At 55.4% G+C, this 22,658-nt stretch overlaps 1 protein-coding gene across 8 annotated transcripts in view; it reads right to left on the bottom strand.

Moving 5' to 3' along the window:
- The window catches only part of CUX1 (cut like homeobox 1), a 354,106-nt gene that overhangs the window by 41,718 nt on the left and 289,730 nt on the right, over window positions 1–22,658 (bottom strand). For 5 of the 8 annotated variants that reach the window (XM_044232791.1, XM_044232795.1, XM_044232788.1 and 2 more), the window contains 3 exons: window positions 21,181–21,346; window positions 20,593–20,649; window positions 45–347 (listed from right to left, as the gene is read on the bottom strand). The exons of the other annotated variants lie outside the window; for them this stretch is intronic. In XM_044232791.1, coding sequence (XP_044088726.1) covers window positions 45–347; window positions 20,593–20,649; window positions 21,181–21,346 — 526 coding nt within the window. The remainder of the gene's footprint in view (window positions 1–44; window positions 348–20,592; window positions 20,650–21,180; window positions 21,347–22,658) is intronic. 8 annotated transcript variants of the gene reach the window in all.

Genomic DNA, 22,658 nt, shown 5'->3' with positions numbered 1-22,658 from the left:
AGCGACCCGCCGCCCCCGACCTGGCAGCGGGGGAGGGAACCTACCGAGATTGTTGTCCGTCAGCACCTCCTTGACCCTCTTGGTGATGCCGTAGGTGTCCAGCTCTGGAGACATGGCCACCAGCTCTTGGATGCTGAGGGCCGAGTGTCCGGAAAGAGGCAGCGGCGTGGCGGGCTGGGAGTCGGAGGCGGGAGGGTCGCTGGGCTCTGGCGGTTTGCCATCCTTACTCGCTTCGATGGGGGGACAGGGCTGTTGGACCAGCTCCGTCAGACTCTTCACGGACTCGCTGGAGCTCAGCGGTGACTCGGGGGCGGGGCTGCAGCTGGCGGAGGTCTTTGGAGTGCTTTCTGTAATTAAAGCACACGACAGTCTGGGCCTGAGAAGAGGTGGCTTTCCCGGCGCACGTCTGCTTTCCTGACCTGGGAGGTACTGGTCCAACGCCCGCGCGGGCGGATGGCGTGGCAAGGTGTGGTGCTACGGCGGGGGGACCTCTCAGGTTCCGACAGGACAGAACAGAACGGACCGGCCACAGGAGCCTCGGCAGGGGGTTGAACAAAAGGTTTCCGTGGGCTCGGTGCAAGGGCGTTCTGCTGAGAACCTGCTGGCCTGCGAACCGTGGGCTCTAGAAGTCACGATTCCTTCCCACGGGACCCCATCACTCCCGAAATCTGAAGATCCTTCGTGCAATCATAATTTGCTGGTTTATTTTGTTCATAATTTCCAGAACAAAATGAATGGGTGGGTTCTTAAAGGACTGCCCACGGGGCGTGACCACCATGATGAGGAAGACCCTCCAAGAGGAGATGTAAGGCCTCAGTGGCTGGCCCTGGGGGGGGTGCCCAGAACCGAGTCCCGGGACTCCATGTGGATTTCTGCTGTGACCCCGGGGGGAGGGCCCCCCAGCACCCAGCCTGGAGGGAACTGACCGAAGAGGAGCGCCCACTCTGTTCCCCGTCAAACCCCAGGACGCGCTTTTGAAGGCCGAGCTCTGTTTATCCATGCCACCCATGCTGCCCCCACCGCCGGGACAGATGGGACCAGAGTGGCTCCATGCTCTCCCTTCTTAAGAAGGGTCTCTGCCCCATCACAGGTGACCAGTGGGAACTTCCACCTGAGCTCTGCTGGGGAGCTTCTGGTTGGTCAGCATCACCCGTGAAACCCAGCATCCACTTTAGTTTTGGGATGTCTGGAATAAAGAAAGGCTTTGGCCATTTCCTAATAAATTACAAGAGAGAGAAAGGCTGTGTCCGGGAGGAAAGCCCGGAATCATTTAGCACCACGGCCCTACCCATGAGGTAAAATCTGCCAGTGGCTTGAGGTTTAGGATGGTCCCCCTGCCCCCCATCAAGCAGGGGACACCGCACAGCGTCACGTGTGAGGGGCCAGGCCAGGTGTCGTCACATGGGTTCTCTGGCCCCAGAGAGATAATACGTCTCAGAAAGGAGCCCACTCGTGGAACATTGGCACACACGGGCATCCCCCCCAAACACTCGCTACACGACGAGACAAAAATGTTAACGCTGAGTAATGACTGAGTTTCAAATAGCCACAGACATGCGGTGTCCTTTCCTGGACATATCACATCCAGGATAAAAGCCTACCCTAAACTCAAGAGCGTGGGAGATGTCTTCCGAATACAAGGGCTCTTTCGTATACACACCCAGGAGGAGAAAATCCCAAATAAAACACCGCAATTCAACCGATAAACCCGTTTATTGTCCTAAGCAGGAACAGAGTTCCACTGTCTCATAAACCCGTGTCCTCAGCCTCGAAAATGTGGCTTAAAGAAAAAACAAAACAAAAAACAAAACCAGAACCTGGTGGTTTGCGAAAGATGTAAAAGAGATGGGCGTAAACAGCAGAAATGATCCGTACAAATCTTTAAGGCAATACGAATCCTACAAATCGGATTTCTCCTCTCCGCTCACCTCCAGGTCATCGCACAACTGGATATAAAACCCAGCAAATGTTATTTTTGTATCTGAGGCAGCAAAGAAATTGTACTGTAAATTTGCCCTGATTCACCCATGCGAGGGAGCGATTTGGCAGATCATCCATCTTGCTCACTGCGGACTGTCAAGGATGGCACGAATCCCCTCATGATAAACAGATTCCTTCTCAGGTTGGTGTCCTGTAACCCACAGCAAGGTCAAAAGCATGGCTGCCTGGGCGGCTAACAGACCGCGCCGGGCCCCTGCCCTGGTGCTTTCCCTGTTCCGACCGCGCCGGCCGAGACTGCGCTCCCGGCTCCCCGGCCAGTGGGATGTTTCTTCCTCCCATGCGTTCCCAGCAAGGGCTTGCGTGGGTCTTTGCCACTGAGAACCACCGAGAAGCGCTGAGAGAACCACACAGAGGTACTGGTCGCAGGTTCCTGGCGCCTCTCGGAGCTCCCAACCGTGACTTCAGGCACAGCCAAAGCCCTTAAGATGGAAAACTCCACCGGGGGCTTGAAATGTACGTGTGCTGCCGGGCTGATGCGCCCCCGACTCCGCTCTGAGTCCGGGTCTAAACCGTAACAGACTTAAGCAGAGCGCTCGCGCTGGGGGACATTGTATTCAGAGACAGACACACGTGGACACAGATGCCACCGTGTGCTCAGCTCACAGAAAGCAGGATCGGGCCCCGTGTTTGGACGGGCACGGACAGATGCAATAGCACACGGCCCCGTCGGGAGACCCCACGAGTCCTTATGCTGAGAACATCTCGTTGGAAAGAGTCATTCTTTCGTTCTGTTCCTTCCTTCCTCCCTCTCTCTTTCCTTCTTCTTTCTTTCAAGATTTTAAAAATTTATTTATGAAAGACAGACAGAGGGAGGCAGAAGATCAGCAGGCTTCTTGCTGGGAGCGGGGAGCCTGATGCAGGGCTCGATCCCAGAACCCTGGGATCATGACCTGAGCCGAAGGCAGATCTTCACCGACTGAGCCACCCAGGTGCCTGGAAAGAGTCATTTCTTTAGAAAGCTCTTTCCAGTGAGTACCCAGCTCCGCCACGCCTGGACCAGCAAATTCAGTAACCAAAGCCACTTCCTGTGCGTAGGAAGGTCAGTCACGTGGTTGCACGTCCTTGACCATCACGACAGAACACAAGACGTTGTCAATGGAAAAGAAGAAACATTCCTGTTTTTTTACCCCAAATATCAGCAACTGGAGGCTTTTGTCTAAAGCGACAATTTCTGAAGGAATAAGGCTTTCTTCCACTCCATGTAATTCAAAGTCATTTTGAAAAGAAAAAAAAAGGAGGAGTCCTGGGTTTGGCATTAAGATACGAACTCAGGGATGGGGCGACCTCTACCAGCCGGCTGTGTTCACATGAACAACATTCACAACTTCTTGGGGACACTCTGGTTTCCCCACCTGGAAAATGCAGACAGCATTGTAGCAAGGAATAACCCCCCCCTGTACCTGGTGCTAAGAAACGCAACTTGAATTTGATGGGTTTTGTTGTTGTTTCGCTCTTATAAAAAGCTATTAAACTGTACTGAAATGTGTTTGTTGGGGCGCCTGGGTGGCTCAGTCAGTTAAGCGTCTGCCTTCGGCTCAGGTCATGATCCCGGGGTCTTGCGTCGGGCTCCCTGCTCAGCAGAGCCTGCTTCTCCCTCTGCCTGTGCTCTCTCTCTCTCTGACAGATACATAAAAATAAAATCTTTAAAAAATAAATGTATTTGCTTGGGGGGTGCCTGGGTGGCTCAGTGGGTTAAGCATCTGCCTTTAGCTCAAGTCATGATCCTGGGGTCCTGGACTGAGTCCCATGTCGGGCTCCCTGCTCAGTGGGATTCTATTTCTCCCTCTCCCTCTGCCCCTTCCCAGCCATGCACTCTCTCTCTCAAATAAAATAAATTTAAAAAATGTATTTGTTTATATGAAGGTCCCCTACGTTCAGGATAATCTTGTGATTTACTGCTGTTTCTTCCACAGTTCCTGGCATGGGACGGATGTGATGACAGTCTAGTAAAGGTAAGACCACAGGGACATAAAGCACATCTGTGACTGCTGGGGGCTGGGGGGCAGGGCTAGACTAAAAGGGGCAGAAGGGAATTCTGGGTGGGGGGGGGGTGATCGAACTAGCTGCGTCTTGATTGCCAGAACTCACGGGACACTTCCAGGGGCGAAGAGGGAAGTTTGCTGTGTGTAAATGATACCTCAGCTCCAATTCATTCAGGACAAAGTGCCAGGAAAGAATGAAGAGATGTTACTCGGTTCATTCTTTCACTCGTTCCATAATCTGCTGAGTCGGGCCACTGGCAGTATGGCGGCAGCCTGGCCAGAGGTGGCCCTGTCCCCTTTGGGGCTCACACCTATGGGGGACATGGCCATTCAACACAAGTCCCTAAGGGGCAGTGAGGGTTCTGATGAGGGATGGGGGCCAGGGAGTGAGGAACGGATGTGGCCTGAGGAGGAGAGAGGCCCCCGCCCAGAGAGTGACATTTCTAGCATGAACAGGAGTTAGCCAGGGGGTCGGGAGAGGCAGGAGTGGCAAGGAAGGAAGAAGGTAGATGGCGCCCGTCCTCTGGTGGGCTGAGGCAGGAATGAAACGGAGGTAGCAAGGATATAGGGCAAAGAGAGACCCCCCCGGATGGGGCTGGGGCTTTGAATGGGCTAAAAAGTCTGCTTTAACCGTTGGGCATGGGCACTCGAGAGCCAGGTTTAGAAGACGGGCCTACCCCTCATCCCAGCAACGCTTCTCTTCTGGGGACGCCAAGTGGCCACTAGAGTGTGTATTGAGGCCTTTTCTGGAAGAGCAAAAGACCGGAAACAGTGTCCGTCACCAGCAGACCAGGTCTCCCGATCGCGGCGTGTTCCCACAACGTACCGCGTGCTCTGAACCGTGGTGAGGACGTCAAGGCCGGGACCATGTCTCCTGGTGCCCGGAGCGTACTGGGGGAGGCCACGAAGCCAGGGACAGAATGACACAGAGCATAACGTTCCTATGTGCTGAGAGTCTGCACCTCCTCCGTGTTTTGCGTGGCTACACGGCTATGCAGAGGTGAAGATTTAAAATCATGACCAGGAACGATAAACAGCAAGTCCAGGAGAGAGAGCGGTGGCCTTCAAGGCGGACTAGGATGAGGGAGGGGGTGCAACTCCATCTCCGATGTTTTGTTTCTTTTACAAATACAGGACTGCACGCTGACCCCACCTTCAGGGTAAAGTTGGGTGTTGGTATATGGATATTCGCACGTATTTCTGAAATTTTAAATATTACAGACCTAACATTAAAAAAACAAAAAAAAAACCAAAAAAAAACAACGCAGGTAAGTTCCTTGTTGCTTCAGGGAGAGAATGAACTTGCCGACAGCAAGGTAGCTGGGGCCAGGAAGTCCTGTGGTCCGGGGACAGTGGGTCATAGCCCGTAAGGGGGCACTACATACAGTGGGTTTAAGACAGATGTAGGGGATAGCTTCAACAGGCCTTAGTGGCCGGGTGGATGTGGGGAGAGGGCTGAGGAAGGGGGAGAAGCAGGGGCGCCTCCTGTGGGAGGGGCCTGGACATGTCGGAGTGCTTTTGAGAAGGGGCATGTGACAGCAGGAGCATCTTGGGGTGGGGTGGGGGAGACCCTATTAAGGAGCCTTATTTTGGGGCACCTGGCTGGCTCAGTCGGTTAAGCATCTGACTCTTGATTTCAACCCAGGTCACGATCCTGGGGCCGTGGGATCGAGTCCCACGTTGGGCTCCACGGTCAGTGTGGAGTCTGCTTCTCCCCCTCTCTCTGCTCCTTCCCTAGCATGTGCTTTCTCTCAAATAAATAAATAAAATAAAAGAAGAAAGCCTCATTTTATCCTCATTCGTAAGAGCAGCTCCTACATAGGTGAACGTCATTTCCTGTGCATTCCCTCGGGCCAGGCGCTGGGCTAAGGCTCTGGAGAATGACCATCCGCCCGCGCTCCTCACGGGGACCTCACAGCGTGAGGCAGGTACATCCGTCTCCCTCCTCTGACAGACTCAAGATGCCCTGTCCAGTGACACAGCCAGGAACTGGTCAGATGTTCTGTATTCAAAACAGCCCACCCGTACGGCGGGGCCCGCACCTGCGTGTCCACTCACGGCCGCACGACGGGGCCGGCCTTCCACGACACGACTGCTCTCCAGTCCAGATGTCAACAAGCCTGACTCTCAAAAGCGGGACGGCCCGCACCCCAAGGCCAACCCACTCCTGGGATTAGGGGAGGGAACCAGAACACGCTCGTACCCAGTGCACACGGGCCAGTGAATGGAGGCCGCGTTTAGACACTGCTGCATCCAATTCCCCTAACGGCCCCGCGGCGGGAATATAAACCCCGTACTCCAGGCGGGGAAACCGAGGCTCAGACGGGCAACGTGACTTGTCCAGGTCACGTGGCTAGAAAAGGCTCTGAACCGGACTGAGCAAGCCTCTGCGTTTCCCCCCACCCTTTGTCTGGCCTGCCCGTCGTCCATTCATTCGCTCGCTCGCTCACCCAAGCATCCTGAAAGCACCTACGGTGTCACGCAGTCTGCCGGGCACTGGGGACAGGAGACAGCAGACCCCCATCTCGGTGAGAGACATCGGACACCGATGCCGGTGAGAGAAATCAGACACCCATCTTGCCTCTGCGGCGCCCGCAGACAGCAAGGCCGGGCCAACGGAAAGCGGACAATTTGCATATAGGAAAAGCCCAGCCACACTGCTTGTCTATCCAACGTTGACAGCAATAGTAAGGTGTTCCATTAAGAAGCGATCCGTTGTGGATTAATTTTTTTTTTTTTTGCAAAGCTTTGAATCTCGCACGGGAGTCGCTTGGTTAGTGAGATACAGAGAACAGAGGCAGTGACTCGAGGCCCTCTGAAACGCACGAGGCATTCAGGGACTATAAAAGGATTATGAAAAATATTATATTCCAAAAACAGCAGGCAAACAACAGCTGCCTTAAGTTTTCAATAGCAGCCGGTGGAAAACACTCACCCGTGGTCATTTCCAGAGACCAATCTCCCTGTAGTGTATCCGATCCACGGTTGAAATTTCCATACCCGACCCTCTATCTGCAGTAATAATAACCCAAATTCCATTTAGTGTTCATTTGAGCAGTCAGGATAAAGTCATTTCTTATTATCTCCCTACTGTGTAAAAAACAGCTTGAAGGTAGGAAGTCAGCAAGCATTTTCACCAAAAAGTAATTATTGTAAGTGACATTTTTACTGCTGGCGTGCCATAAGGCGGACTGTGCATTCAGAAGGACAAGTTGCTGAAACAAAATGACAGGGTACTCTGTGACATTCTGACAAGAACCCAAACATTATTTAACTGGTGGCTGGTCTGATGCACCACTTTTCATTATGTCCATAGTTTAGGCTTTGAGCCCCTGCCAAGCCAGGAAATTCCAAGTGACTGTAAAGACAGACAAGTATGGGGAGAAGAGAGAGGGGAAGGAGAAGATGGGGGTGGGGGGTTGCCAAACAGAGCTGGGGAGCAGCACGGCCGGGGCCCGGCACATGGGAATGGGAGCGAGGGGCGAAACCAAGGAGACGAGGAAAAGGGGGTACGGGGGGAGAGGCATGGGGGGAGAGGCACAGTGGAAGACGGAGCGGGGGGCGGGGGGCGGCAGGCTCGTGGGCTGTGGCTGCACAGTGGGGCCAGGGTGGACCAAAGGTCCTGGGGTGCCCCGTGCAGGCATCCTGGGTCCAGGGGGAGCCATCCTGGGTCCAGGGGGAGCCCTGGTGGCCTGGAAGGACCCTGTCCTGGGAAGGACCCCAGCTTCGAAGGCCACCACGGTGTGGCTGGCAGTCTGCAACACTTCTCAGTGGAGTTCAGATGTGGGTTCCGTGCCGCATCCGAGCTGATGCGTCGGGACCTGCTTGCCTTCTTCTAAGAGACCCCCCAACCCCGCGCCTCTCCACCTCGAAGACGCACGGTGATGCTCGTTCGCCCTCCTGATTTCCGTCAGAAATCGACCAGGCCTGCCCCACACGGTCCCCTGAGAGCCCTACACTGACGTCCCCAGTGCCAAACCCAGACCCAGACCCAGCAGCGGTGGAGCCCAGCCGTGAGGACGAGCTGCTCCGTCCCGAACCCCGCCTCAGGGTCTGACAGCAGACACCTGCCGCCCCTGAGGACCACCGCTCTCCAGGCCAAGAAAAAACGTGGAGCTGTTTTGTTTCTGAGCCTGAACAGCCTTTTGATGGATTACATGGGCTAGAAACAAAATACACGGACACTTTAATACATGTCAGAGCTTTCTACACCCTTGGTTGTTTTCTACTGAGAAAGGAACAGAAAGAACCTAGTAGCATACAGTCGTGTGTCCACACTACCGTACAGCCTCCTTTCTGAGGGCCAGGGCCGGGGCCTGCGTCTGACGCCATGGGTAAAGGCGGCCAGGGGCCTCACCAGGTCCCATTCCCAAGGGTCCCTGGCGGTCACCCGACCCGCAGGAAAGGACCATTCCCAAACAGGCGGTGGCATCGAGCATCAGTGCATATCGTCCCTGCACCCAGGCGTTGCCTGCCTCATCCTTGGGCTGGCAACACTGTCTCCGGCCCCGAGCCAGCTCAGTTATTGCCTGAAGTCACCGAAAATCTCAGCAAACTGACCCAATTCCTTGTTGTTACTGTTTTTCTTCCCCCGATGGCAGAAGGAGTAACCTGGGCAACGTTTGGGGCAGGGGGAGCTGGGGAGAGGCCCCGGAGGCTGGATGGGGCCCGTTGCTGTGTCAGGAAGGGAAAATGTCTCTATCAGTCCTAGTTTCTTCTGGAACACACACCACCAGTGCTTCTCTCCCATACACACGGCCCCGGGCCAGCACAGAAGGCAGGCAGATGAGACTAGATAGGCACTGGGCTGTGTGTGTGTGTGTGAGCGAAAAAGCCTGTCCAAGGAAACTCGTCTAGTGACGTCAAAGCCAAAATACTTCACTTATTAACAAAGAGAAAAACCCCCGTAAAAGTAAGGTTGTTTTTTTAACTTGACCCATGAATAGTGTACCTCCCCAAACTTGACCTCTAAGCACTTGGAGGTCATTCAGCGAGGCGGTCCTCTAAGTGCCGGCAGGGTGCTAGGAGATGGGGCGCAGTGGGGAGCCGGGCAGACTTCGTGAAGCAAGTCATGGTCACCGAGACCCTGAGATGAGGGCAGGGCAGGGACGCTTGGGGGTGTGTGTGTCGGGGGCACCGGGACACGGAAGCTGAGGCTGGGTGGGCCGGGAGTGAGTGGGGAAAAGATGGGGGCCGGGTCGCACACTAAGAAGGTGGGGCTCTGGGAGGGGAAGGGGCCGCAGCAGGGGAGGGCCCCAGCCGGCTGTGCCATCTGGAAGGAAGGCTCTGAGGCGTGCGCCAGGGTGGGCACCGCAGGAAGGAAAAGAAAAAGGATCGGAGAGACACTTAGGGAATAGAAACTGTCAGCATGCACACGAGCGTGTTTGGGAGGGTGCGTGAGGAGGAGAGAAGGATGGAGAGGGGCTGCCGGACTTGGGCTTAGACGGGGGTGGGGGTGGGGGTGGGGAGCGGGACGCTGTTCACCGAAGCGGGCAGTTCTGGGGAGACAAGGCTGAGTCCAAGGTTGGGTGGACTTCACCAGAGGAGGCGTGGAGCTCCCGGCTCTGGTGGTGGCAGGGCCCGCCGTGGGAGCAGGGAGGAGGCAGGACCGTCCTTGGCTGGGCACCTCAGCCCGCTGCATAGCACAGGGGGGCAAGAGACAGTTTTTCATTCTTTTCTTCCCAAACTGGGAAAGCGCGCGGGGTGGGGGTGGGGGGGATGGGGAGACGTTCTCCATAACCCTGGGGCTGACCACGTGGCACCTTCCTGTGGCGGTGGCCGAGTCGGGGTGGGCTTGGCGGACAATTCGGGGCGTCTGTCTGCCCTCTCTCGGGGGGCCTCGTGTTTCTGGTGTGTGTTTTATAAGCTCTGAAGTCACTCTGCACATCAAAGGCAGAGTTTGGGAATTCGACGTTCATTGAACTCAGCTCAAAATTAAAAACGCTGCTCAAATTACCATTCATCTCTTGTCGTGAACTCGGCCTGGCAAAGTTACAGAAGCAGCACTGGGTCACACTCTTGGCCCAGCTTCAGGAGCTCGGTGCTCACCCCGGTTTCCAGCTTTTCTGCAGATCCATACTGATTTAGAAATAATGCTTTCAAATTACCTTCAATAACCTTATTACCGAACCAGCTGTGTGTATGAACACTTATCAATGCGTCCCTGTGCATTAAGAGAAAATGTATGTCATACAAACAGTCTAAATATATATTACCGAGATGGGAAAAAACAAACCCTCTAGTTAAATTGCTTTGCTGTAATCAAAGATTAATCACCGTGCGAGCGTGTGTGTGTGTGCGCGCCCGCACGCCCGCATCCTCGCTCTTTCTCCAGGTTCCTTCCTGGCTTCAGGCAGACCTGCCCGGCCTTTTCCGACGGCCAATGCTCCCCGGCGGACAGGTCACACTCGCTGTTCCGAGAGCAGAACTCATTTCCCCAGTTTGCAAGAGGCGGTTTTGAATGTGGTTTTATTCCTGAACCTTCCAGACCTGCAGCTCAGAGACTCTCCTTTCCCCAGGCGCCCCGGGGGAACCACAGGCTTCGCGGGGTCCGTCTGTCTGGAGGTGCTACCGTCCCCCACCAGGAGTGGCCCGTCCCCTCTCAATGACACCGCCGGGCAGCCTGGCGTGCGGGTAATGATGTTTGGACTGTGACAGAACGTTCCTTAGAGAATCCGGGGCTGACGGCAGCCGCTGGACGTGCCGGTGTGGGGGGCTGCGACCCGGTTTTCCAGCAGGACGCGGGTGGGGGGGCTGGCACGCCCCCTCCCTGGGGCACCGGGTCGCGCGGGGGCAGCGGATGGGGACTAGGCAAGCTGTTAAGGTGCGTTATTTTACACCTCCTCCTGATCTCTCCACACTGCTTTACTTAATTTGTGATGAAATTGTTGAGAAAGGGTACTTAATGTAGGACAGTCAGTAAAAGTAATTTATCATCTCCCCGCTTCAGTGCTCACGTTATCAGCGAACTCATTTTCCGCATTCATCATGCAATCAGCCTATTATTTGCATATTAATCAGGCAGTGGACCATGAAAGAACTGTATCCCAGCCAAATGCGGCACTATCTCAGGAGAAACACTCCGTAATTATCATACATCAGTGTTATGATGTGGTAATTGATTATAACATCTTTCGGCTGCCCCTGGGGAGCCCTGCTGCTCACCCGGCTCCAGGCACTCTGGACGGACTGTCCTCCTCCTCCCCAAAACAGAGGAAGCACGGCTCTTTGCTCTGACTACTATTTCGCTGGAGTATGGATTCTCTCTCCCGATCTCAGGAGCTATTTCAACCACGTGGAACCGAGCTGCCCGTGACGCTCGGGGCCGAGCGGGTCTAGCCAGGAGGAAGGCACATCCCTCTGCGCTCCACGCCCCCTATGTCGCTCCCCGCCTTCCCAGCTTTTGGCTTCGGAGGTACTGCAAACAGCTTCCAAGAAAGTTTCCTTATCAGACAAAACGCTACAGCTTCAGTCCCTCCTTGTCGCAAAGTTGGTACAAAGGCAGTTTGGCTGCTTTATTTAGGTGCCAAATGACAGACTAATTTTGGTCCTCTTGTAAAGGACAAATCCAACATCTGCCAATTCAGACTCGGGCTATATTTAGGGACTCTACTTCCAAAGGGAAGAACAAAACACAAAATCAGGAGGAAGCCGGTGATGGAGGCTCCTGGCTGGCTCTCTAGCGGAGACGCCTTCCTCCCTTCTCGCGAGGGCCCCGAGTGTGGCCCAGGGGCCAGCATGCATGGTAGGGCCAGGGGCCTGGGGGCCCGGGGTTCCGGGCTGGCTCAGGGCCTCTGGCAGGGAGAGGGCATGAGAGCCAAAAGGCAGGGCTGTCCTTTAGCACGGGAGAGGGCGCTGGGCCACCGTGTGTATTTTCCTTGGATGTAGATGGGAAGGTTTCAAAGCAGCGTGGATATGTCTCACGGGCCAGATGGATTACAAACGTTTCATTGCAAAACTGACTCTGCCACTGACCTGTCACTGGGTTCTCTCCCCTTCTCCCGGCCGAAATATAAGGGATGCATCCCAGAATAACACAGGTATCAGATTTTCTACTGTCTTCCGTCTTGGATCTGCTTTTTTGTTATTTGTCCAAATGTGTAATTTGAACCGGTTTTGTTCCTTGGTTTGAAATGTGGCCTTCACTTCTCTCTGAGTGTAGTTCCAAGGACCTACCCTTCCCCCGAGGTGTAAAGGTTCCAACAGCGCTTGCTCTGGGCCAGAGGTGGGGGAACTACGCCCTCAGGGGCAAATGACAGCTCGCTTGGACCCAAGCTGGGCTGCTGGTCTCAGGACCATCTTCGTGCCGTTTCCATCTTCCTGACTGGGGCCAAATCACCTCTTATTTCTGGGCCTTGGTCTTCTCCGTCCATAAGACTGGGGAAATCGTTTCCTCTTATTGCTGAGAGATAAAAGGTATTAGTAGTGTGGCCGGCACACGGACACACAAATACGTGCGTTTTCTCATTTTACTCCTACCACATTTTTTAAACTACCTGAGCATGTTCAGCCGTTCAAGCGTTCTTCGGCCTTCCCGAGAACAAAACCACTGAAAACCCAAGTCCTCGTTTGCCCCTGTGACCTACTTTTGCTTCTTGCACTGAATGCCCAGTGTACTGTAAATTCTGTTTTCCAAAGGAAGTCTAACGGGGACAGAAGGCAGACACGTCCAGAGGCCCGTGACCAGGGCCTGCAAGGGCTTTCTCCGAAAGGGGAGCTGGGGTGTGCCAGCACGGAGGGGGGTGGTACTGTCCCTCGCCTATGCCAATGGTCAACCCTTGTGTCCAGACAAGATGGCCTGGTTCCATGATGGTTCGCGCCCCAGACGCCATGAGCGGTAACCCGCAGTCTTATTCTGGAAGCTCAGGATTTGGGATTGACTTTACACAACGGTGGCTGGACAGGCAGCTTCCAAACAAGGACGGCATTTCAGAGAAGCCGAGAATCTGGAGAGCTACGCGCAGGTTATCCCTTCAGGGGACCCTCGGTGCCGGCTGCCACGCAGCGATGTTCGCGCGCAATGAGCTCCACCCAAGGAGTGAGTGGCTCGAATTTTTTCCCGTTTTGAAGGCAGAGGCCTGACATTTGGGATGTGCATGTGCACGACCCTGCAGCTCTCCCTGCACACCGCAGCGGCACAGGACGGTACTGGCTGTGGTGTCGGCAGAAATAAAGGTTCCAACAGCGCTTGCTCTGGGCCAGCCTGCTGCGGAGGCTTCTGTGCACAAAGTCATTTAAACCTGCCAACAGCCTAGCGGACAGGTACTGTCTTCTCCCCCTTACAGACGGCACTGAGACGCCGTGAGATCGAGTCACCTGCCCAAGGCCACACAATCGCTCGCTGGCAGTGGCTGGACAAGCCCGTGGCAGTCCGCGGAGCCCGCCTCATGGCGCTGCTCGCTGGCGCTCAAGGCTGCTCACTGTGGGAGAGTTTCTTAGGTTTTGCTATTTAAAGTAGTATTTTATTTTACATTTTATTTTATTTTCTAGATTTTATTAGCGAGAGCGTGTGCCTGCCAGTGGTGGGGAGGGGCAGAGGCAGAGAGAGAAGCAGGTGCCCCGCCCAGCAGAGAGCCCGATGTGGGGCTCGATCCCAGGACCCTGCGATCATGGCCTGAGCTGAAGGCAGTCGCTTTAACCGACGGAACTGCCCAGAGGATGTTAAAAGTAATTTGCATCTCTCTCACTCGTGACCCGTTAAGTGAAATACGGTATATCCCCAGACACGGGACTCCCTACGGCTGTAAAAAGAGGACGAGGAGATTCTCTGTGTACCGGCCTGGGAAGCGTCTGCGGTGTACTGCTAGTTGAGAAGAGAAGGCACAGCTCTTTGAGGCCTGAGTGCTCCCTTCTCTGCGGAACAGTATCCAGCACCGGCTACGGGGAACTGGGAGCAGAATCGTGTCTGGGGAGGGCGGCTGGGAGGCTGGGGGATTAGGGAAGGTGGGCGACTTATTTTTAAAGAAGTGTGTAAGCCCTTCAAAATCTTGCCTTTTATAATCATGGTGCCATTTCATTTATTCAAGAAAACCCACAACTCATCATTTAAAAAAAAAGTCAAATAAATCTGTTACTTTGAGTTACTCTAATTCCCCCTTTTTTTTTTTCCTTTTTGGTAGCGGCATGGTGGCAAATCCCACTTCATGCCAGAGCAGCCTTTCCCGGGAACGGTGAGGCTGACATCTCTTGCCTGAGAGCAAACCCCGAGCAGGCTGCCTGCTCAGTGCTAGCTGCCCAGGGAGGCCTGTGCGGGGCCTTCAGGCACAGTATGTTCCAGGGGAGGGCAGGCGGGGCTGGGCCTCCACTCTCCCCTGCCCTTCTGTGTTGTACTGGGGCCGCTTCAGGGTCATGGGGCCGGTCTGCTGCAACCAATCCCATGATAGTCCCAGGGGCTACGAGAGCTGAAAAGCAGCGTGGGCACCGAGCATGAGGGGGAGGTGGGACCAACGAGTCACACTGCGAGGGAATCTGTCAGAGGGCAGGCTCCTGTCCCGTGGCGTGTGGGCTGGGAGGGGGCCCCCCTCTGAGGCCCTCATGAGCTTGCTGTGCCCCAGTCTGTATCTTGTCACTCTTGAAGGATTAGCTGTAGTACAGCCAAACCCCTTCTCACCCGGGCTCGGCTGAGAGAAGGTTGACAATTTCTGAAAGACATTAATCAGAAGGAAATTCACAGAGCGCAGTTTCCAGGGCCATCCCGGCACGCACGGGGAGACACCTCACTCTTGGAAGAGCAAGTTACGGCACCGCACCCAAGGTGGGCAAGGAATTTTCTAGGCCCTGGTGGGAAGTTCCTGAGTTGTACCTTGCCCAGGGGCCTCAGGCCTGGCTGGTTCTGGAGCACACACTCCTCAGGCTCACCTTCTTTCCAGAAAGAACGACCGGCGGGGGAAGAAGCACGGAGACGAGAGGCAGCAGACTGGCTTCCCAGGCCCAGCACCGCCAGGGGACAGGTCGCCAAGGTCACCCAGAAAGAGCAAGGAGCCTTGATCCCTCCCGCGTCTGTGCTTTTCTCCCTCCTGTACGGCCTCCAGGCAGCACAGTGACTTCAGCTACACAGAGGAAAGACAAAATTCTCCCAAAACCCACTTTCTTCCTGTCATTTTATTATTATTATTTTAAAAAAATATTTTAAGTAATCTCTATGCCCCAAGTGGGGGTCAAACCCAGAGCCCCGAGATCAAGAATCATGCGCACCAGCAACTGAGCCCGCCAGGGGCTCCCTACTGTCATTTTAAGAGGAAAATAAAAAAGCTGACTGAGGCGCTTCTCACCTTTTCCAAAGGTTCCACCCATGCCCTGTTCTTCCCGGCTCCGAACCTCGCGCCTACAGAGCTCCCTCTGTGATATCCCTCCCCCCCGCCCCGGAACCTTGGCCCTTCCCGGCTCGGCCCCCCCTTGGGACTCCCTTAGTGCCGCGGGGCCTGCACCCACACACGCCCGACGACAGACCACGGGAAGGGAGGCTGTGCCTGCATCCAGAAACCTGTCTTTTCTGACCGTACGGAAGACAGTCATTTCTTTATTATGGCATTCTTGATACAATGAGAGCACCTTAACGCAGGTTTCAACCAAGAAAGAAAAGAAACGAACAAACACTCTGTTCTGCGGGCCACCATGTCCCCGCACCCTGGCGACGACAAGTGGGAGCGCAAGGCTGAGCCCCACGACCCCTGGGGGCCGGCAGCCGTCCCGCTCGGGGAAGGGCACGTGCTAGTTTACCTGCGGCCTTCCAGAATTCTCTTTTGTCTCTCTGTTGTCTGAGACTAGGTCTAAGTCAGTTATATACACATCTCTTCAGGAGTTAGAGAGTAACTCTCTCGGGAGAGAACCAGCGGTTACTATCGCTGATTGATTTATTCTGATGAGAAGGAAAGGGGGCGCCCGGGTGGCTCAGTTAAGTGTCTGCCTTTGGGATCGAGCCCCAAGATGGGCTCCCTGCTCAGCCTGCTTCTCCCTCTGCTCCTTCCCCCTGCTCAGCATGTTCTCTCTCTCAAATAAATAAATAAATAAATAAAGAAGATCCCCCCACCCCCCCACCCCCCCGCCAAAAGGGGAAAAAAACCCCAAATCAAATCTGGTCTAATGTGCCAGACAATGAGTTTCAGACAGGGCCACGGAATCTTCTGGGGGGTGCGCCCAGCCCCTCCCCTTCCTATTACCAGGCTACCCAAATGCCTGCATGAGAATCCGATAGCTGAGTTCAAAGCACTAACCCTGCACATACTTTCCCGGTCATCTCATGGGCACGAAACGAGAGTCATTATGCATATCACAAAGGAATGTCAGCCTGTCCCTCACCAGGGACTGCGGCCGCGGGACTCTCCGGGGTGCCCGAGGCCATGTACGGCACCCAGCCCGCGGCCGTGGTGTCAGTGAGGGCGCACATGTGAGACCACCCACGTTCAAGACGCTGTCACAGCTGTCCCCTCCAGAGGCATCTGATGCCATGCTGAGAACAGGGACACGGAGCCATGGAATTCTCCACGGGGGGCGGGGTGGAGAAGACTTGGAACCCACAGCTCCCCACTGATACAACACTGGGAAAAAAGCTGGATGTTCTAGAATTCATCTGAGGAGGCTGGGCCGTCCTTTTGTTTAGCGTCTGCAATAATCCATTGGAGGCCAGGCCGGAAGCTTGTTAGCTCCAGTACCCAAATGCTCTCCTCTTAAAAAGTTACACAGCGGAGCGCACTGTCCTCTGGAATGTAATGACTAACATCGCATCCAGGAAAATCGCTACCAAACCCCCCAACCCAGCTCTTTTATTTCTGCCCCTTTTAGATCGTCTCTTGTCTCTTTCCTTCCCTTGGGGCAAAAAGATTAATCACACCAAGGAACTGTGAATACGAAATGAGCTTCAAGGAAGGAAAATGGAAAAAAAAAAAAATCCAGTGGCTTCCTGGAGCCTATCTACCTAGTGATGTAGGCATGGACCTACCTACCTACCTAGCGATCCGTGGGCACGCTCGCAACCCCCTTCCTCGAAGCTCAAGGTTTTCTTCCCTTTAATAAAGCCGGTTGCCCGGTAAGCTTGGACGGCAGGCCCCACTCCAAGAAGACCAGCCATACAGGGTCCCCCCTCTCCTCCCGTAAGCGCTTTCCTGGCTTCCCCAGAGCACCACGATTGCTAGGCACTGTGAGGTTGGCTGATGCGCCATACCCGGGGCAGAAGGAAGACGCGGAGAGCCTATCCCCAAAGGCCTCCCCGCCAATCCACCTTCAAGCACGCCTGCCCTATTCGATCAAAGACGACCCTGGATGGAGCTGGCGACGCCCCTCGCCGAGACACTGGCCACATTGAAAGAAGCCGGCTCAGAAATGTTTGCGGAGGGCTGGGCTGCCTGGAAACACATTCACGAGCACGATCTGAAGTTCTGGCCTTTAAGCCCCACAGCCCCTTCTTTTTTAAAGATACTCATGTGATTGGCACGGAACCCCCCGCTTTCCTGACCCTTCATCAAGGCCCCCACAGCTTCCGAGAAAACGCACAGGTCGCCAGCAGTAGAGGGCATCAAGCTTCCTGAAGGCCCAAAGCTATCACCCCAATGCTCAGCTCATCCAAGGAACATTCGGGAATGGTTCCGGTCACCGAGAGGAACTGGTGATGGGTTTCAAAGTTCGGTCTCTCTCTCGCTGTGAAACTCACCAACAAGCTTAACGATACAGATTGTTAAGGGAAACAGAGACCCTGGGGGCGACAGCGCCGGGCAGGAAGAGGCAGACGGGGATTCTGTAGTGAGGCAAACGGATTCCCGCGTCAGCAGTCTGCGGCTCGGATGAGTGAGGCCACACTCCACCCGCGGGCATCATCGCCATGGTAACGGAGCACAGAGCCCTTCACAGGCCCACGCGTTCTCCGCTCTGAGACGTATCTCCCTCACTGAACGGCTATGGACAGGCCGGTGTCCCAGAGGCCTTCCGCGCTTGGGACGCCCCTCACCGCCAGGCCAGCTCGGAGGCCCGGAGGCTCACACGCTGAGCGTTTCTCGCCGGTGTTCAGGACGGGGTTGGGGTAATCCTTCTGCTGCCACCAGCCCTCACGGAGCCACCACTGAGGACAGCATCTTTCTAGGTCCGCGGGGCATGTTGGAAGGATTCCGTGGTAGCCATGGTGAGGACAGAGAACCAGAACCCTGGGGAAATCCTAGAACCGGGGCCTTCATGACCGTGCCTTTGGGGCAGCGTCACTGAAGCCTTCCTCAGAGACACCCTGATTCTCTACTCGGTTGGGGAAGATTCTGGACTCTCCTCTGGGCATCCATCCCAGTGAATTACCAGTAGTCACAATCATAAAATGATTCTGTTCTTCACATCTAAATTCCATATACTGAAGAGCTCAGCGACTTTGATTTTTAGAAATGCTCTTGAAAGGATAACACGGATAGTGAAGAAACACTCCTGCCACCGTGATAATCGTCCTTCTCGTTCCGACAAGCACTTTCTAGTCTTTGCCGATCCAGAGAAACATTTTGGCTTAGCTACCATCACGATATTAAAAGAATTTAGGGGCATCTGGGTGGCTTGGTCGGTTGAGCGTCTGACTCTCTGGGCTCAGGTCATGATCGTAGGGTCCCGGGATCGAGCCTCGCATGGGGCTCTGCACCGGGTGGGGAGGCTGCTGGACATTCTCCTTCTTCCTCTGCCCCCTCCCCTCCCCATGCATATGTATGCACTCTCTAAAATAAATAAACCTTTAAAAATTATATTTTTCTAGAATATATGAAATATTTTTCCATTTCTTTCCACAATCACCATGACTACTATGTCCACAGTTTCCCTATTGCTGGCTGACAACGTGCATGGGTGGGGGGAATGGTCTGCAGTCCGTCTTCGTCTGGCTGAGGTGACACGGGGAGAGGCCCACCTGCCCCATCTTCACGGAAACCACTGGAAAGTTCTTCAGTGCTCACTTTAACCTAGGGGCTCCCTGCCTCTGCCAATCTGCAGACCTTCCAAGAGTTCCACGCATCGCCTTATTCTATACCTTACAAATACCATTAACGGCCCTCCGAGGAGCCCGTGGTTTTCCTACGTTGGGAACGTGACGACGGACAATGGAAGTCCAGCACGGTACCAACGACCTGCCGTACGAGAAAGAGCGGAAGGCCATTCTTTTTAAGGATTTGTTCGCGCATAGAGAAGATTTGGGCATCGATCATAACGGACCTGGAATTGCAGGTTTCCCGTTTTACTTAGGAGCAAGTGATTTTGATCACATCCTGCCACGTTTGGTCCTGACTCCCGTGGGGCAGGAAATGCTCTCGGAGGGCTCAGTGGGAGGCCAGCTCTCCATGGGAGCAAGAGGCAGGGCCGATTTTCCGTGCAAGCGTCTGCAAAGCTCAGGCGCAAACAGCTCTGGGCACCACTTGCCCTGCCGCATCTGGAAGGGGCGCCGGGGCCGGGTGAGTCCTCCGGGGCTTGCCAGTGACACTGCCCGACCCGCAAATGACGCGAGAAGGAAGAACCTGGGATCCTTCTGAGGGCGGACAACCGCGCCAGTTAGATGCCCAGCAGAGGAGACTGACCATTTGGGTACAAGGCAGCCTCCTGCCCCGACCTGGGTCAAAAGCACACAGGGACACCCCATGCGCGACTCCGCTGGGCACTGTGCCACCAGCGGCCGGTCGCTGCATCTGTGCATGGTTTGGCATCTCCCAGCGGTAGCGGCCGCTGCCGGCCAGCTGTTCCCCGCGCTACACACGTTTTCCCTCGTGAAATTTGCAGCAGGCTGGCGGGCTTCGCGCTCCTCACTTAGCTTTGTTTGTGTTTCCAATGAATCAATGGGATATGGAGACTAATCAACATGTTTAGAAAAGTAAAGGAAAAACGAGGAACAGCTCAAGATGCCGGCTGTGCCTGGAAGCCGGGTGAGCCGAGCTCTGCACCGGCGGGAGTGTGCGGAGGACACGCAAGGGGGTTGGGGAGCACAGCGCCGTGCGAGGGGTCTGCAGGGCAGGAACGTCGCCTCTGAGACCTCGGGGCTTCAGACGCCAGTAAGCAACCACCAGTGTCCCAGTCGGCGGGCGCTCCAGGCCCCCCACCCGCCCCCGCCACCAGGCTGGATTCGCATCCTCAGCCCCGAGCTCCCGGGCATCAGCGGGTCTGTATCCAGTCACACCCCGAACGGTTCCCAGCGGCCCTCGGCTGGCTCCTTTATGTGACCCTGCCTGCTGTGTCCTTCTTCCCTAGCCTTCTCGCTTGAAGGTGGCCCCAAGTTCTTCCAAATGGACTGAACTTCTCCCCACCATGACTCTGCTGGGGGAACATCGCGCATCTGATCCTGTCCCCTCCTATTCATCCAGAAGCCCTCTGGGTAGAGAATCTGTCTCTGGCTCGGACCCCAGCCCCCAGACCCGAGCACCAGAAGCCACAGCCGGGTCAAAGACTTTGGTGGCGAGCAGGAACATGCTGGAGGAAACCCCTGCTCGCCTGCCGACTCTCCCCATCTCCATTAGGATGTAGGACCACGTGAACCTAGCATGCCAACAGGATAGAGCATTTTCAGCCCTGCCGGAGCCAGCACCAGGGATCCACCAGACCAGCGGACAGGGAAACATACATACAGGGGACGCAAGTATTTCACACCAAACAACAGAAATCAGCTGCTTACCTGAGCTCACACAGCCCTGCTGCAGGGGGTCCTGTAGTGACGTCACAGAATGGAGAACTGAATAAGACAAGGGTGACAATTAGATGAGGAAACAAGCCGCAGCGCTTAGAGCTTCCTAATGCACCCAGCCCAGTGGAATGCGGGACAGCGTAAGGGCCCCGAAGGTCCCACTCCTTCCGGGGGGGCCCGAATTCGGGGCCCGTGCAGGCAGGCACAGCTCTGCCGGGAGAGAGCCGGGACCTCCCGGCGGGGGCAGGTGGAAGCCAGAGCCGTGCTGTCTTCCACCTCTGTGTCTTTCGCTGATTTTCTCTCCTGATTCCCTGATTTAGCTACTTGACTTTTACTTGTATTTATGTATCAACAGCATTTTCTTAATTAGTAACTCATTTCCCGCTGCTTATAAAATGAGCGAGGCACGATCTTCTCTCCCCTAAAAGCTGCCGTCAGTCCCAAGGCGACAGGTGGAGGAGGAAGGGGACAGTTCACGGCCTCCGGGCACCAGCGACCACTGAGGACTCAGCTGGCAGCCTCCTGGGTGCACTTCCCCTCCCCCCGCCCCGTAGGCGCTCTGGCCGGCGCTGTCCTTACCTGGCCCTTGCTGCTGTCCCTGCACGGGCAGGACACCCTGGCCCAGCTCGCCGTTGAGCCACAGCTGCATCCGGATGAAGGGTTCGCGGCCTTTCTGCGTCAGCTTGCTCCAAGGCTTTGGCCGGGACAGCATGTCACTGACGCTGCCCTGGGACAGGCCTAGGACCTGGAGTGGCCATCAAAGACACGGCATCAGGGGCGGGATGTACCACGAGGCCGAGATGGGCGACACCCAGTGTGCGTTTTGGGGCTGAGCACAGACCGCGTTCTCCCCGCTCCCACCCAACCCCTGGGCCTGGTGGAGGGCCCCAGCCTGGGGTGGGGGAATAAACTTTTCAGGGTCACGAGGGGGCATTGCCCTGGCAAGGGGGCATTCATGTCCTAGCTTTCTGCTCCCGGGGAGCGGGAACAGGATGTCGCCAGGGGCCTCAATCCTGCTGAGGCCACGGGGCTCTCATCCCGACACCCTGAGGAGGCAGCATTGAAGCCATCTTGCTCTCTGGGGGCGCCAAGAAAGGCAGAGGTGCCGGGGGGGCCAAGGACCCCTTTGGCGGCCAGAGCAGCGGATGCTGGCGGGATGTGGGAGGCTGGTCGTCCTTGGGGCGCCGGGCCAGGCTGGCCTTTGGAGAGGTCCGCTCTCTCTGACCACGCCCTGCTCTGCAGTGGGGGCCCAGAGGTGAGCCGGCGGCAATGGGGGCACCAGCCCGGGAGTGAGACTCCCTGCAGACGACCGACAAGTTGCACGTACATGCCCGAGTTTTCTCGAACGCTCACATATGGCCATACATATGTATGGGCACAAACACCCCCCACAGGACACAGATGCAGCCCAGAGATATTTAGGGGCTGCATTCGATCACTCTTTTGAAAAGTTCTCAAGTTCCAGAATAAACTGCACTCACGGGCCAAACAAGTTCAACGCTATTAAGTCTCTGCTAAATTTAAGGCATGAGCACAAATGTCTATTTAAATGTTCTCCCATGATATTTTTACAACACTGAACTAGAAATTTCAAGGGACTTTAAATTCTCAGCCTCACTTCTCTCCACCCCATCACCTTTTGCAAAATCAGGACAAAGAGATCACCGTTGAGATACTGTAAGGCTCCGAGGCTTGGGACGTTGCAAACGCTGACGGGAAGGCAGGACAGTGCGGGGCTGGAGGGGACACGGGGCAGGGGGGAGGGAGGGAGACCCCGCGTGGGGCCCCATCAGAGGCCACTGCTGACCCTGCCATGTGCCCCCCTGCCTTTTAGGGGAGCGGAGGGCTTCTCACGATGCTAGGAAATGACGCTGAGTTATTATGTTTATCTTCTGCTTTACATGCCCGGTAAATCCCCATTATTCTGAGTCTGTTACCAGGAAGTGCCAAGAACAGAAAGGGTCTGGGGGCTCATTCACGAATTGTTGTGCTTTCAGGAGCCAGGGAGGTAAGACGTGCAAAAGGGGGCTCCTGGGGCCAGCTGCGGGCATGGCCCC

Source organism: Neovison vison, chromosome 14 (genome assembly GCF_020171115.1).
Source record: "Neovison vison isolate M4711 chromosome 14, ASM_NN_V1, whole genome shotgun sequence".
In the NCBI taxonomy this organism is placed as follows: Eukaryota; Metazoa; Chordata; class Mammalia; order Carnivora; family Mustelidae; genus Neogale; species Neogale vison.
This window is presented reverse-complemented; position numbering and strand designations above follow the sequence as displayed.